Raw genomic sequence first — 12298 nt, 5'->3', positions numbered from 1 at the left:
ACATACATACATACATACATACATACATACATACATACATACATACATACATACATACATACATACATACATACATAGACACATACATACATACATATATTATACATAAATACATACATCATACATACACTTCTATGTGTGTGTATGCGCTCGCGCGTGTATGTATGTGTTGTGCGTGTGTGTATTTTATCCACACTTACCTCCCGTTTTACATTTCGACATTTATATAAACATACTAGAGTTGATACAACAAATTAAATCGGATTGTATAAAAATTCAATCCACACGCAATTTATAAAATTCATAATCATTATATTTGTGTACAGAATTATATCTTTACAGTACAGCAATACCTAGTACAAATGTGATGAATTTTTTTTGTACAGCTTGTTTTATTCACATTATATAAAATGTTACATTTATTGAGGCAATTAAAGACAGTATCAATAATTACTGGTCATAATAACAGAATAGAAAAGATCCAACAATATTAAAAATGTTTGAATGTATGACATCATATAGAATAGAATACAGTATACTAAATTTGTACAAAGTATAGCTTAATATAATGGAGATATATCTATGGGAGGTATATTAAATTTGGGCAATTTATATTTAATTTGTGTTGCATTTGAAATACATCTAATGACTTTGATCAATATCGTGTAAAATATTACACATAATATGTAAAAGTATTAATAATTATTCAAACTTAATATAATAAAATACAATATGATTTATTGCATGAAAGTCGTATTTCTAATTCTATGTACATGTGAACTTTGTGTTAGTACTTTAACCTATTTGTGATAGTACTTCATTTTTTTATGTACAGTTTTTGCTATTTATTCCCTTACATAGTTTAAGGGATATACTCCTTATTTTGTTTCATAGATAGATCACATGTTCTTTACATAATTTTCTGATTTATTATACCATAAAAAGAAAATAATATAAAACGTTAAAGTAAAATATCAACAATTAACAAATGAATACAGAATATTTCTTCAGAGGAAACTAAATAGTGTTATATGTTCATTATTTATATTGATATACAATTTAATAAAACTGACATTATTTAATTATTATTTTTCAATTAAAATCCTTGTTTTTTTTAGAATAATTAATTTACATACATTGCGCATATTTTTAACGTACATATTTATATAAGCATATTATAAAATCATTGCATACTTGACATTAAATTAACAAAGCATTTCGTTCTTTTACTAATGAAAATAAAACCTATATACTTGAGAATACTTTCTGCGATCGCAATAATTTTAGATATAGGAACAATATATTACAATAACAAATTAATTTGTTGTAAATATATTCATGTACAAGATGGTGGAGGCTGCTGGTGTGGAGAGGGAAGGGGCGCTGCCGCAGCAGCTGCAACTGCGGCAGCAGCAGCATACGACGACGGGTCCGAAGTATCGAGAAGTGGTGGTGGCGGAGGTAAACTTCCTCCTCCGCCTCGTCCTCTTCCTCGGCTTTTTCCTCGACCCCGACCCCGGCCCCTCCCCCTTCCGCGTCAACTCCGCTTTTCAGGCATTCCTATATTGCTCGTTGTCTTTTCTAGGAAAGCGAGCGGACCCTGAAGGGCGCTACTTCCTACACCTCCAACAGAAAATCCAGCCCGTGTACCTACTGCTCCTTGTGTCATAAACATCCCTTGTTGTCCAACTGAAACCCCAACTCCTTGGAGACCCGATGGCGGAGGTGCACCGGATCCTTGTTGTACCTGCAATTTTAGATTATATATTCTATCATAATATTTTTGCCATTGTACTTGATATAATTCTTTTTTTAAACAAGTTTTGATCATAAATGATGTTGAATGAAAAGTAAGCACTTAAGAGAATCGAAGATAGCATTGAGATTATTAAAAGAAAATCTCAGAAATGCTGTACATACATGCAATATATTTGAATACATAAATTTACAAGTGAAATTAAGAGTTCCGATCCTTACAAACCAGTAGGATGTATTAGGAACAGTAATTAGATAGGCAAGGGAAATGAAAGAAAGCACAATGTTTTTTGCCATGAATAGAGATTTATTCTGCAAACATCTACTTGCATGTAAAAACATAAGTAAAATGGCATAATTTTTTTCTTTTTTGCAATTATTCGTCTTTATGAATGCTTGCAATATTTTGATTCAATATCATATTTGAACATTATATAAAAAAAATACATATCAATTTATAAAATGTTAAAAAATAAGCAAAATAATAATAAATTTTTTGACTTAATTTTTATAATTTATGATAAAATTTTTTATATATTCTTTTGAATTGTTTCTTTTTTTTTATAGCTCTTACACTGATGCAAAATGCATGCATACATATTTACGTGCAAAAGATATTCATTGTATTATAAATAAAGAAATTTATAAATATAGAAAAATATATCAAATTTATAATAATTTTCGATATATGACATAAACAAATGTACTATGTTATATGGAAATAAAATATGAAAGAAATATTAAGATATATAAACGATGTGTACATATTTGCAGGTATATGTTTTAATTTTGAATAATTATTAAGTAACATGAAAATATGATTATTATGTAATTTGAAATATCATTACCTGCTCCTAATATATTTATAGGTTGTAGGGATTATTAGGTATACTAATGCCAAGCGAATGTAATATGCTTATTTTTCTTTTATTATTGCCGTTATCAGATTTATTATGTCACTTTTTGGCTAAATATTTGTACACATTTTAATAGCAATTATTTTGGCACCATTTTACAACATACTTATGCAAGTATATCTATTTGATACTTTCCTTTTTCATAAATGAAATTTATGTTTCTGTAATTTTATATCGCAGCTACTAATAAAAGCACTTTAATTTTTTAGTTCTTACATATTTCATTTTTGTCGATAGGAATTATATAAGGCACTGATTATATGCAACACTAGTATACGTTGCTTTTGTGCAATAGGACTGAGTGGTTTCGTGTCCTAAATAACTATTATTTAGAAAAAAAAGGAGCAAAAATAGTTTCTAAAATTCTGATAAGTATTTCAATCATAAAAAGATTACTTAACAGTTTAATCTATTTATATACATTTTATACATTCACACCCACATGCATACACACAGATACATACAATCATCCAACATCAATATTCGTTCAGTATTAAATTGTAACAAATAATATAGAAACCTAGTAATAATAAATATACCATTTTGAAATGAGAACATTACAGTGAGTATAAATAAGCTTGTGATATATGTGTAACTGCAATGATACTTTGTATAAACAAATTCAATAATTTACATTATTAATATTGTTTGAATTTACAACTAAAGTGAGACAGATCTTAAAGAATGATGATTCAAGATGTAACTTCTATCTATAACCGCTACAGCAAAAGTAGTTTTCTGCAAATATACAATTTTCGCTGTCGCACATTTTTTTTTTTAATTATATCTGTCATTAAAAAAATTTTCTCAACACTAATTTTAAACAGCTGCCTGAATACAAGAGTTTCAGCTTTGCTCGTAACGGTATTACTTAAATACCTGTTGCTGATGAAGTTGTTGTTGTTGCATTTGATGTTGTTGTAGATGTTGCAACTGTTGTTGTTGTTGGAGTTGTTGTTGATGTTGTAATATTTGCTGTTGTTGCTGCATTGTTGCATTTCCACCACCATTGGCACTTTGTTGATTTTGCCCACTTTGTGTACCATTAGGTAATCCTAAAGTATATAGAAATTATTGATTACGTTATCATCTTGTAACATTTTTTTGATTCTTACCATTAGGTGCTGGACCTTGAGCAGGAGATTTTGCCCAGCCTTGTAAATCTGCTAACAGATTCTGCCATACTGTAATTTTATCATAATGCCTTTTTATCAGATCTTCTTTACGTGCTAATTCTACTCTAAGATCATTGATATCTTCTTTGACTACTAATTCTGGTTTCAATGCAGACAACAAAAATCGTTTTTGTAGAAAGAAAGCTTCCATTTGTCTTGCCAAATCTATAAATCTTAATGTGACTTGTTCAACTTCACTACGTGCTTCCTCTTTATCCACAGTCAAACCACTAGATACTCCAATTCCATTGTTTCCTAACCCTTCGTCTTTCGTTATTAATATACTCAAACATTGCTACAAATTGTGTTTTATGTAAAAAAAAGGAAACAAATTTGTAATCATTAAAATATTCTTTTAAAAACTTATCATCTTAGAGACTAAAACAATTCTCGTATCATACCTGGAATGCTTCCTCAAATTCGTCAATGAGATTACCGTTACCATTAGTGGGTGTCGCCATTATACTTGTAGTATTTATACATAAATACAATCTATTGTCAAATATAATTAATTTATTTTTGTGATATTTTATATTTTGTTATTATAAATGTTTGAAATACAAATACAAAAACCGTAATTAATATGTATGTGCATCAAAAAAATAACATGATAAAACTTCATAATTAAATAAAGCGTCACACAATTGTTAATAAATACGTTCTGCACAATTCTTAACAATTTTATATATTGTGTCATAGTAATAGGAATACCGTAATATGTTATTAAATTTGTGGATCACACATTTCAGCGTCTATATGTACCACGTTAGTCAAGTGATATTTTATATGATAATCGATATGTCTCGATTATCAATAATTTTATTATATTCTCTATATTGTTATACTTTATTAATCATTGAGGATTTATCAATCATTTACAATGTTGATACACATAAAGTTAATTTAAAATACAAATAATAAAAAATGTATATTGTATATAAATTATGTTATATATATTTGAAAATACCATTTTTATTTTCTAATTAATACAAAATTTTACGTTCGGTAATCCATATTAAATATAAAATTTTGTTAATTGGGTATTGTCTAATTAAAGAATAATTATTACTATTACTATTTACATGTATATAGTAATTATATGTCATATCAGGCATAATTATTTTACAATAAATTACCATTAAAAAACTGTATATGGCAAATTTTAGAAGTGTAAGACAAAAAATGAATATTTCATTAGTCAAATTGTATTAAATCTGGCTCATCAGGTTCTGGAGGTGGCTTAAACCATGGATCATCTAATTCCCAAAGATCGGGATGTAAATCTTCTCTACCTGGTGGTGGTCTACATTGTGGACAAGGTGGATGAGTTTGAATGTCAAAAAATTTTTCTAATTGTGCTGGATCAAAAGGCTCGTATTGATAAGGTTTCTCTTGTTTAGGAATAGGAGGCAAATGTGCTTTTATCCTAGATGGAAGAGGCATAGCCATACCACTTTCATCTTCTTCCCAAGATATATCTCTTTCTTGAAAAATTTCTTCTTCGAAAGGAATGTCTAAATGTAAATCATCTGACATATGTTCTGCTGCTGCTATTCTTCTAAAGTCCTCTTCCATTCTTCTTGCTGCTTCTCTTTCTGCAATATCAGCTTTAATTTTTTGCATATGTTCACGAGCAGCTATAAGATCTGGGTGATCTGATCCATAAATAGGTTGCAGATATTCATCATGTAACTCAGGGACTCTATGTGAAATCATTATTAAATATAATTGTATTTCGTTTAATTGAACTATATTTGAAATGTTACCGGATTAAATGTCTTGATGGAGCTTGATACAAAGGAGATATGGGAGGAGATTCAGGGAGGAGGGACAGAGAAGTTTCATCTTCAAGATGAAGAGCATTACCACCAACATTCGCAACAGCAATAACAAAATCTCTTCTAGCTTGTTGTAATTCTGATAATCTATTTTGTACTGCTGCAGATTCAGCAGCATCTTGCTCATCAAGAGTTTCACTATCAAAGATGAAATATGTTGTGTTGCTATTGCAAATAAAAAAAATTTTATAAAATCACCTGATCACTTGAATTGAACGATTAGCTACTTGTGATCTTGAGTCAGTATCTACAGTTGGTTGTGGTATATTGACAATGGTAGTACGATCATCGCTCACTAATCCAGGAGGTATTACAATATTATGAATTATTCCTTCACCTATAGGATTAGTTTGAACTATGTCAGCATTCATCATTTTGGCTAATTCAGTAGTTTTCCTAGATAACATTTGGACTGGAGATCTTGGTGCTCTTGGACTCATACTTCTTTTACTAGTAGATGGATAACTGGGTCTAACTTCAAATTTTCATCCTAATTTAAAATAATTTCGTATATGATAATGGAAATTTTATATTATGGAAATTACTGAATTAATTAATTTATTTTTTGTTACATTAATAATTATTTTATATCGATGCTATAAAGCTTAATAAAAATAAAAGAAAAGAGGAATTTATTATGTATCTCAATAAATATCGCGTCATTTATTTCAATTAAGTTTAACTATCATCGCGACCTGGCATCACCTCCTACGGGTACAGGTGTCCTTTTAGGTACTCGACCAGGTGCTAATGACTCTTGCTTACGTTCATATTCTTCCTTACGTTTCTCCACTTGTTTTATTTTAGCTAACATTGCTTTAGTCATTGTAGGTTTACTGAAATCCACTTTTTTTGGATCAGGTCTAATGTATTTTTTGCGTACTTTAAATGGATCCGCTTGGTGCCTAGTTAACAATTCTTCTTTTTGTTCGTAATCTCTCAAAACTGCGGAAGTTTTTGCATGCCGAAGTTGTTGAGTTCTTGTTCCACCAACTGATCGTGGATTTCGACTCATTTTCTCTTTTATGTAGATTAAAGATAATAATTAAATATTAAATATTGATATCGTATAACTAATATTTTATATATAATGAAAAACGTACTAGTAATGTTTAAATGAATATACTTGTATACACTAATAACCTTTTCAACAATTTATGTTCTTCTGTAGATGACTGTTAATTTCATTTATATTTAAAAAAAATTCGTTAGGTTTTCATATTGCAAGTGCTTTATAGAATTAATGATAGTATCATTACGATATAATCAGAGTTATAACATATTTAAAATTAATTAACTTAATCGTTTATTAATTACTAAAATTTTTATAAATGTTAATGTATCGAAATGTCATATAATTTGGCAGGTAGGATAAAATTTCGTAATAAAAACTGCTTTTGTTTTTAGCAATATATATCTGTTGTCAAAAAAAATGAAAATTTTCCAAAATAAAATATAGAATAATATATACTAACTGATAAGATAATATTTCTTGTGATATAGACGAAAAAATGCTGAAATAATTTTGTAATTCATGTTTTATATGATACTATTAAATGTTTTATATTATATAGATATACATTTTTATTTTACATTTTATATGTTATGTAAACCTATTGCTACATTTTATATATATAAATAGCAATAGATTAATGAATATAGATAATAAAAACTTTAAATAATATGCAGTAATTGAAAAATAGAAGTATTATATTTTAAAATATTTGGTTTAAATAACTTTAATCGATTATTGCGAAATTCTCGATATCTTCAATCAACATGAATCGATATGCAGTCGATATGTTAGAAACGTAAGTTCGCATATACATCAATTGAAATTTTTGTTAAAGTTTTTTCTTCTTCGTTAACAATGCCAACTAGGGCAGAACGCCCTAATTTGATACCTTTTCAGGATGCTCAATATAGTTGGACGGATGATTTGCCAGTATGTAAACAATCTGGTGCGTAAAAATTTAGCCATATAACCTATAAATAAATAATTTTGTTAATGTTTATATTTCTTAAATATCTGATCAGGAGTAGGATTTTCTACGAATCAAATTTATCGCGAGGATGGATACAGGCAGGAGGAACATCCATTTGAAGATCGTAGCTTTCATTGTCGTTATGATGATTCAACGTTTCTTTATGGAGTATTTGATGGTCATGAAGGTACAAAAGTTGCAAATTTTGCTATGCAACGAATGGCTGCAGAGATTTTACTTGGGCAATTAAATGGCAAATCAACAAATGAAGAAGTTAAAGAAGTTCTTAGGTAAAGTATATAATAAAAAATAAAGATTATAAATTGTGATTTATATATTTTTGTAATAAAAGTATAATTATATAATTTATTATCATAGACAAGCATTTATAGCTGTGGAAAGAGGATATTTAGATTCAATTGGAGATCTTTTAGCTGAAAGAACTAGTTTACAATTTGATATACCTGATGGTTTAAATTCCTATGAAACATATCAAAAATTTCCTCATTTGGTTAGTTAAACACATTTAGTATGTTGTATAATATGAATTTTCTTAATGTTAAGTATTATTTACATAAATTTTTTGTATAGGTTGATAAGTTAAATGCACTAAATTGTGAGTTGTCAGTAGGTACTAGTGCAGTTGTAGCTCTTATATATCATGGAAGATTGTATGTTGCAAATATTGGTGATAGTAGAGCTTTATTATGTAAAACTGATTCTAATGAAGTATTAAGAGTTGTACAATTAAGTGTAGACCATGACTTAAGAAATGAAGATGAACTGTTGAGACTATCTCATTTAGAATTGGATATTGAATCTATAAGACAAGGTAGTTTTACAAAATTATATTTAATTTTGATATTCTTAAATATTAAAATATTTAATAATAACGTACATTATAGGATCTCGTCTTGGAAATCAAGAAACTACGCGTTGTCTTGGAAACTATCTTGTTAAAGGGGGGTATAGAGAATTTGAAGAATTAGCATCTGCCACAGCAGAACCTGTCATTGCTGAACCAGAAATTCATGGTGGGATAGAACTTGATGATTCTTGCAAATTTTTGTTACTTATGTCTCGTGGACTTTATAAGTCATTAGAAGAAGTAACTGGAGTTGATCAAGTTAATATAAAATTAATTAATTTTGCTGTTCAGGAGGTATGATATGATTATTAATGCTAGTATATACAATATTCTTATTCCCATAAAATAAATTTCAGTTTCAAGCACAGTCCACTCTAACAGGAGTTGCTCAAGCGGTCGTAGATAAAGTTGTAAGAATTCATCATGATAATAATATGAGTAACTTACATAGTACAATAACTAGTGGTAAACGAGATGATATTACTCTTCTCGTACGAAATTTTAATTTTCCGCTTCCTCATGCATTAAGAAGCCCTACTAATCAATCAGTCAGATTTAATCCAATTGTAGAATCTGCTCCAATTACAACAATACCAGGGAATGATTATTCAAGTACTGGTATTACAGAAGAAAATTCTGATTTTTCAACAACTGAAACTTCATCAACATCTGATATATATCCTCCAGGTACAAGATCGACAAACAGAAATACCAGAATTAAGTCTTATGTAAACTTTTCTGAATACTATGAAAACGTTGAAAAGAGACGTCGAGAAGGGACATTACCAGAAGGTATAAATTTTTTATAAATATTCGTATAATGTGTGCAATATATTTATAAATAAAAAATTACATCTGTATATATACACACATATATATATATATATGTATATGTGTGTTTGTGTATTTTAATAAATATATAATTTATTATATACATATAGAAAGAGTAAGTAAAAGAGGAAGGGAGGGTGTAGTGTGCGCATGCGGGTTAGGCGTGTAATAAGCACATGCGTTCGCGAAATTTTACTTTATATTTGTATTTTTCAACTAAGAATTAGAAATATATTATTTATTCAAATTATATATAACAAATGAAAAAAAATTAATTTCATGATAATTATTTTTGTTAATTATTTCACTTTTTTCTATGCAAAAGAAACATTTAGGATTTACATTAAAATTTTGTAACATAAATGTCGCGGTAAGAACTTCATCACATGCAATGAAGTTAAATGGTATTACAAAATTTTATAAAATATATTATTAGTACACCTAAATTATAAATATTTTGTTGGATTAGATTTAAGTCTTTCAAATGCAGCTTTTTCAAGACATTCTCTATGATCAGGATGAGCAATTTGAATTAATGCATTTGCCCGTTGACGTAACGTTTTACCAAAAAGATTTGCTACTCCATTCTCAGTAACTATATAGTGTGCATGTGCTCTTGTTACTACGATTCCACCACCTATTAAATAAATTTTAACGCTATTCATAAACTATGTTAAAGAAATTTAGTTCACATTGATAAATGTATATAGAATTTGATTTCATACCAAGCTTAATTACAGGCTGAATTTTACTTTCTCCTTTACTCGTTACCGAAGGAAATGCAATTATGGCTTTTCCTCGACCATCCTGACACATCGCTGCACCTCGAGTAAAGTCAAGCTGACCACCAAATCCAGAATACATTTTACAGCCTAAACTATCAGAACATATTTGACCAGTAATATCCATTTCTATACAAGAATTAATAGCTGTCATTTTTGGTTGTTGCGATATTACTCGAGGATCATTTACATAATTAATTGCAAGCATTTCTATACAAATGAAAAATATTGCAGAAATGCATTATTTGCAGAAATATCAAATTTTTATAAATTAAAAATTTGTTGACGTTGTATATATACACACCTACAAATGGATTGTTATGTAAAAAATCGTAGACTCGTTTGGTACCAATTGCTAGAGAACTGACCATACGTCCTCTATGTTTTATTTTCATTTTATTTGAAATATTCCCTCGTTCTGCTAAATCTACCATTGTATCGCCAAGTATTTCTGTGTGAACTCCTAAGTCTTTATGATTACCAAGAGAACAAAGGACAGCATCGGGTATATTGCCAATCCCAAGTTGTAAGGTTGCTCCATCATCTACTAATCTTTGTGCAATGATTTTTCCAATTTCTTGTTCAATTTCATTCGGCGGAGTACTAGCTACGCATGGTAAAGGACAATCGTATTTGACCGCCCAGTCAATATGACTAGAATGAATGACAGTGTCTCCAAATGATCTTGGCATATGTTCATTAACTTGGGCTAAATAAGGAAAAAAGTAATTGTTATTGTCTTTCAAGTTTACCATTTATTTATTGCTAAATTCTTACTGACCAACAATAACTTTGGCTGAACTAATCGCAGCGCGTGTACAATCTACGCTTACACCTAAAGAACAAAAGCCACGAGCATCTGGTACGCTGACATGAATTAATGCAACATCTGGAACAATTCTCTTCTCGTAAAAAAGTTTCGGTACTTCGTGTAGAAATATTGGAATATAATCTGCTCTGCCCTCATTAACGGCCTCTCTAAGATTGGCACCGATATAAAAGCTTACGGATCTAAAATGTTCTGAAAGACAATTATAATCGTAATATACAAATAGTATATTATGTTCATTATTTCAAGTTATAGAATACCGTACTCTCAAATTCAGGACTTGCAAATGGTGCATCTCCCTCAAGCCCCATATGAAGCAATCGTACCCCACGTAAGTTATTACAAACACCATGTTCTGTCATGGCACGTATTAATTCATTAGGTGTTGCAGCACCTCCTTGTATAAAAACTAAATGTTCTAAAAAAATGTTAATTTAAGATATATTTACTTAGCTATACATTATATTTTGGTAAATTTATTTAAATTATATAAATGTTGCATGAAATTAAGTACCTGAATTAATAATTTTTACTGCATCTTCTACGCAAACCCATCGTGGACATCGTTTTAAAGGTTGTAAAGGTTCTCGTATGTACCTTAAACCGCACATGTTAAAGGGTTTTGATGGTAAAATTTTACCAAATGTTGACTCCAAATTTCGACGAAAATTAAGACCAAACATTTCGATAAAAGATAATGTATGACAAGTCAAAAAATATATAAACGATTAAAATTTGCTAAAAGTTGTCGATGCGGTAGAGCATATACGGTAATTACGTCGAAATTTGGATGACACATAATCTAAAAAATTTCTTTGATTTTAAATGTCGGTTTATGTTAAATCACATTAGATCCGTTGCCATCTCCACGATTAGTATTTGAACGTCGGATTTACCGGTATTCGATTTTTCAGTTTTTTTCGATATACGTTAAAATATATATTTTTATTTTGTACTTTATTCGATATAGTTGGAAAAGATTACAACAAAATAATATTTTATACATATTCTATTTTTAATTTATTGTTTCAAATACCATATACTCTCAATCGTTACAATAATTGCATTTTACACAGGAACGTTTTTAAATTTCATGTAAAAAGTATTTATCATTATACTATTTGGTTAACAACCATATTTTGATTGTATTTATAACATTAGAAGTTGAAATAAGAACTTATATATTTTTATTTTGGAAATAAATATATTTTTATTCATTAAAAAGAAAAAGTTTTTATGATCATTTATTAGAAATGCAATTTGCTAATGTTGAAATTCTATTTTTGATACTTTTTCTCTCAAATTTATATTATTCTTT

General features: G+C 28.8%; 4 protein-coding genes across 4 annotated transcripts; 1 reads left to right on the top strand and 3 right to left on the bottom strand.

Annotated features, from left to right (window-relative positions):
- Positions 1-1227: 1227 nt before the first annotated feature.
- On the bottom strand, positions 1228-4596 carry MED28 (mediator complex subunit 28). The gene is made up of 5 exons (XM_017897320.1): positions 4559-4596; positions 4249-4339; positions 3788-4142; positions 3552-3727; positions 1228-1747 (listed from the first exon to the last, which is right to left on the bottom strand). The coding sequence occupies exons 2-5, from the start codon at positions 4306-4308 to the stop codon at positions 1538-1540; spliced, it is 801 nt and encodes a 266-aa protein (XP_017752809.1). The 5' UTR covers positions 4309-4339; positions 4559-4596; the 3' UTR covers positions 1228-1537.
- A 445-nt stretch (positions 4597-5041) lies between these two features.
- LOC108545595 (uncharacterized) lies at positions 5042-6700 on the bottom strand. The gene is made up of 4 exons (XM_017897292.1): positions 6391-6700; positions 5884-6160; positions 5622-5823; positions 5042-5590 (listed from the first exon to the last, which is right to left on the bottom strand). The coding sequence occupies exons 1-4, from the start codon at positions 6698-6700 to the stop codon at positions 5042-5044; spliced, it is 1338 nt and encodes a 445-aa protein (XP_017752781.1).
- Positions 6701-7889: 1189 nt separating this feature from the next.
- LOC108545594 (TGF-beta-activated kinase 1 and MAP3K7-binding protein 1) lies at positions 7890-9347 on the top strand. The gene is made up of 5 exons (XM_017897291.1): positions 7890-7960; positions 8049-8181; positions 8262-8502; positions 8576-8832; positions 8895-9347. The coding sequence occupies exons 1-5, from the start codon at positions 7890-7892 to the stop codon at positions 9345-9347; spliced, it is 1155 nt and encodes a 384-aa protein (XP_017752780.1).
- Positions 9348-9682: 335 nt separating this feature from the next.
- On the bottom strand, positions 9683-11663 carry LOC108545646 (4-hydroxybutyrate coenzyme A transferase). Its single transcript, XM_017897365.1, has 6 exons — positions 11495-11663; positions 11246-11398; positions 10933-11172; positions 10456-10860; positions 10095-10361; positions 9683-10006 (listed from the first exon to the last, which is right to left on the bottom strand). Exons 1-6 carry the CDS (start codon positions 11661-11663, stop codon positions 9816-9818), a joined length of 1425 nt encoding a protein of 474 aa, XP_017752854.1. The 3' UTR covers positions 9683-9815.
- Between the last annotated feature and the right edge of the window lie 635 nt (positions 11664-12298).

This window comes from Eufriesea mexicana, unplaced genomic scaffold (assembly GCF_001483705.2).
Source record: "Eufriesea mexicana isolate 0111107269 unplaced genomic scaffold, ASM148370v2 scaffold415, whole genome shotgun sequence".
Lineage (NCBI taxonomy): Eukaryota > Metazoa > Arthropoda > Insecta > Hymenoptera > Apidae > Eufriesea > Eufriesea mexicana.
This window is presented reverse-complemented; position numbering and strand designations above follow the sequence as displayed.

Coding starts and splice junctions, on each gene's coding strand:
- LOC108545594 (XM_017897291.1), top strand. CDS start 7,890: ATGGCTGCAGAGATTTTACTTGGGCAATTAAATGGCAAATCAACAAAT. Junction 7,961..8,048: donor GAAGTTAAAGAAGTTCTTAG/GTAAAGTATATA, acceptor TTATTATCATAG/ACAAGCATTTATAGCTGTGG. Junction 8,833..8,894: donor TTAATTTTGCTGTTCAGGAG/GTATGATATGAT, acceptor AATAAATTTCAG/TTTCAAGCACAGTCCACTCT.
- LOC108545646 (XM_017897365.1), bottom strand. CDS start 11,663: ATGTTTGGTCTTAATTTTCGTCGAAATTTGGAGTCAACATTTGGTAAA. Junction 10,362..10,455: donor ACATAACAATCCATTTGTAG/GTGTGTATATAT, acceptor TCATTTGTATAG/AAATGCTTGCAATTAATTAT. Junction 10,007..10,094: donor TCAGCCTGTAATTAAGCTTG/GTATGAAATCAA, acceptor TTTATTTAATAG/GTGGTGGAATCGTAGTAACA.
- MED28 (XM_017897320.1), bottom strand. CDS start 4,308: ATGGCGACACCCACTAATGGTAACGGTAATCTCATTGACGAATTTGAG. Junction 3,728..3,787: donor TCAAGGTCCAGCACCTAATG/GTAAGAATCAAA, acceptor TATATACTTTAG/GATTACCTAATGGTACACAA. Junction 1,748..3,551: donor AACAACTTCATCAGCAACAG/GTATTTAAGTAA, acceptor CTAAAATTGCAG/GTACAACAAGGATCCGGTGC.
- LOC108545595 (XM_017897292.1), bottom strand. CDS start 6,700: ATGAGTCGAAATCCACGATCAGTTGGTGGAACAAGAACTCAACAACTT. Junction 5,824..5,883: donor CGTTCAATTCAAGTGATCAG/GTGATTTTATAA, acceptor CATCTTTGATAG/TGAAACTCTTGATGAGCAAG. Junction 5,591..5,621: donor ATCAAGCTCCATCAAGACAT/TTAATCCGGTAA, acceptor AATATAGTTCAA/TTAAACGAAATACAATTATA.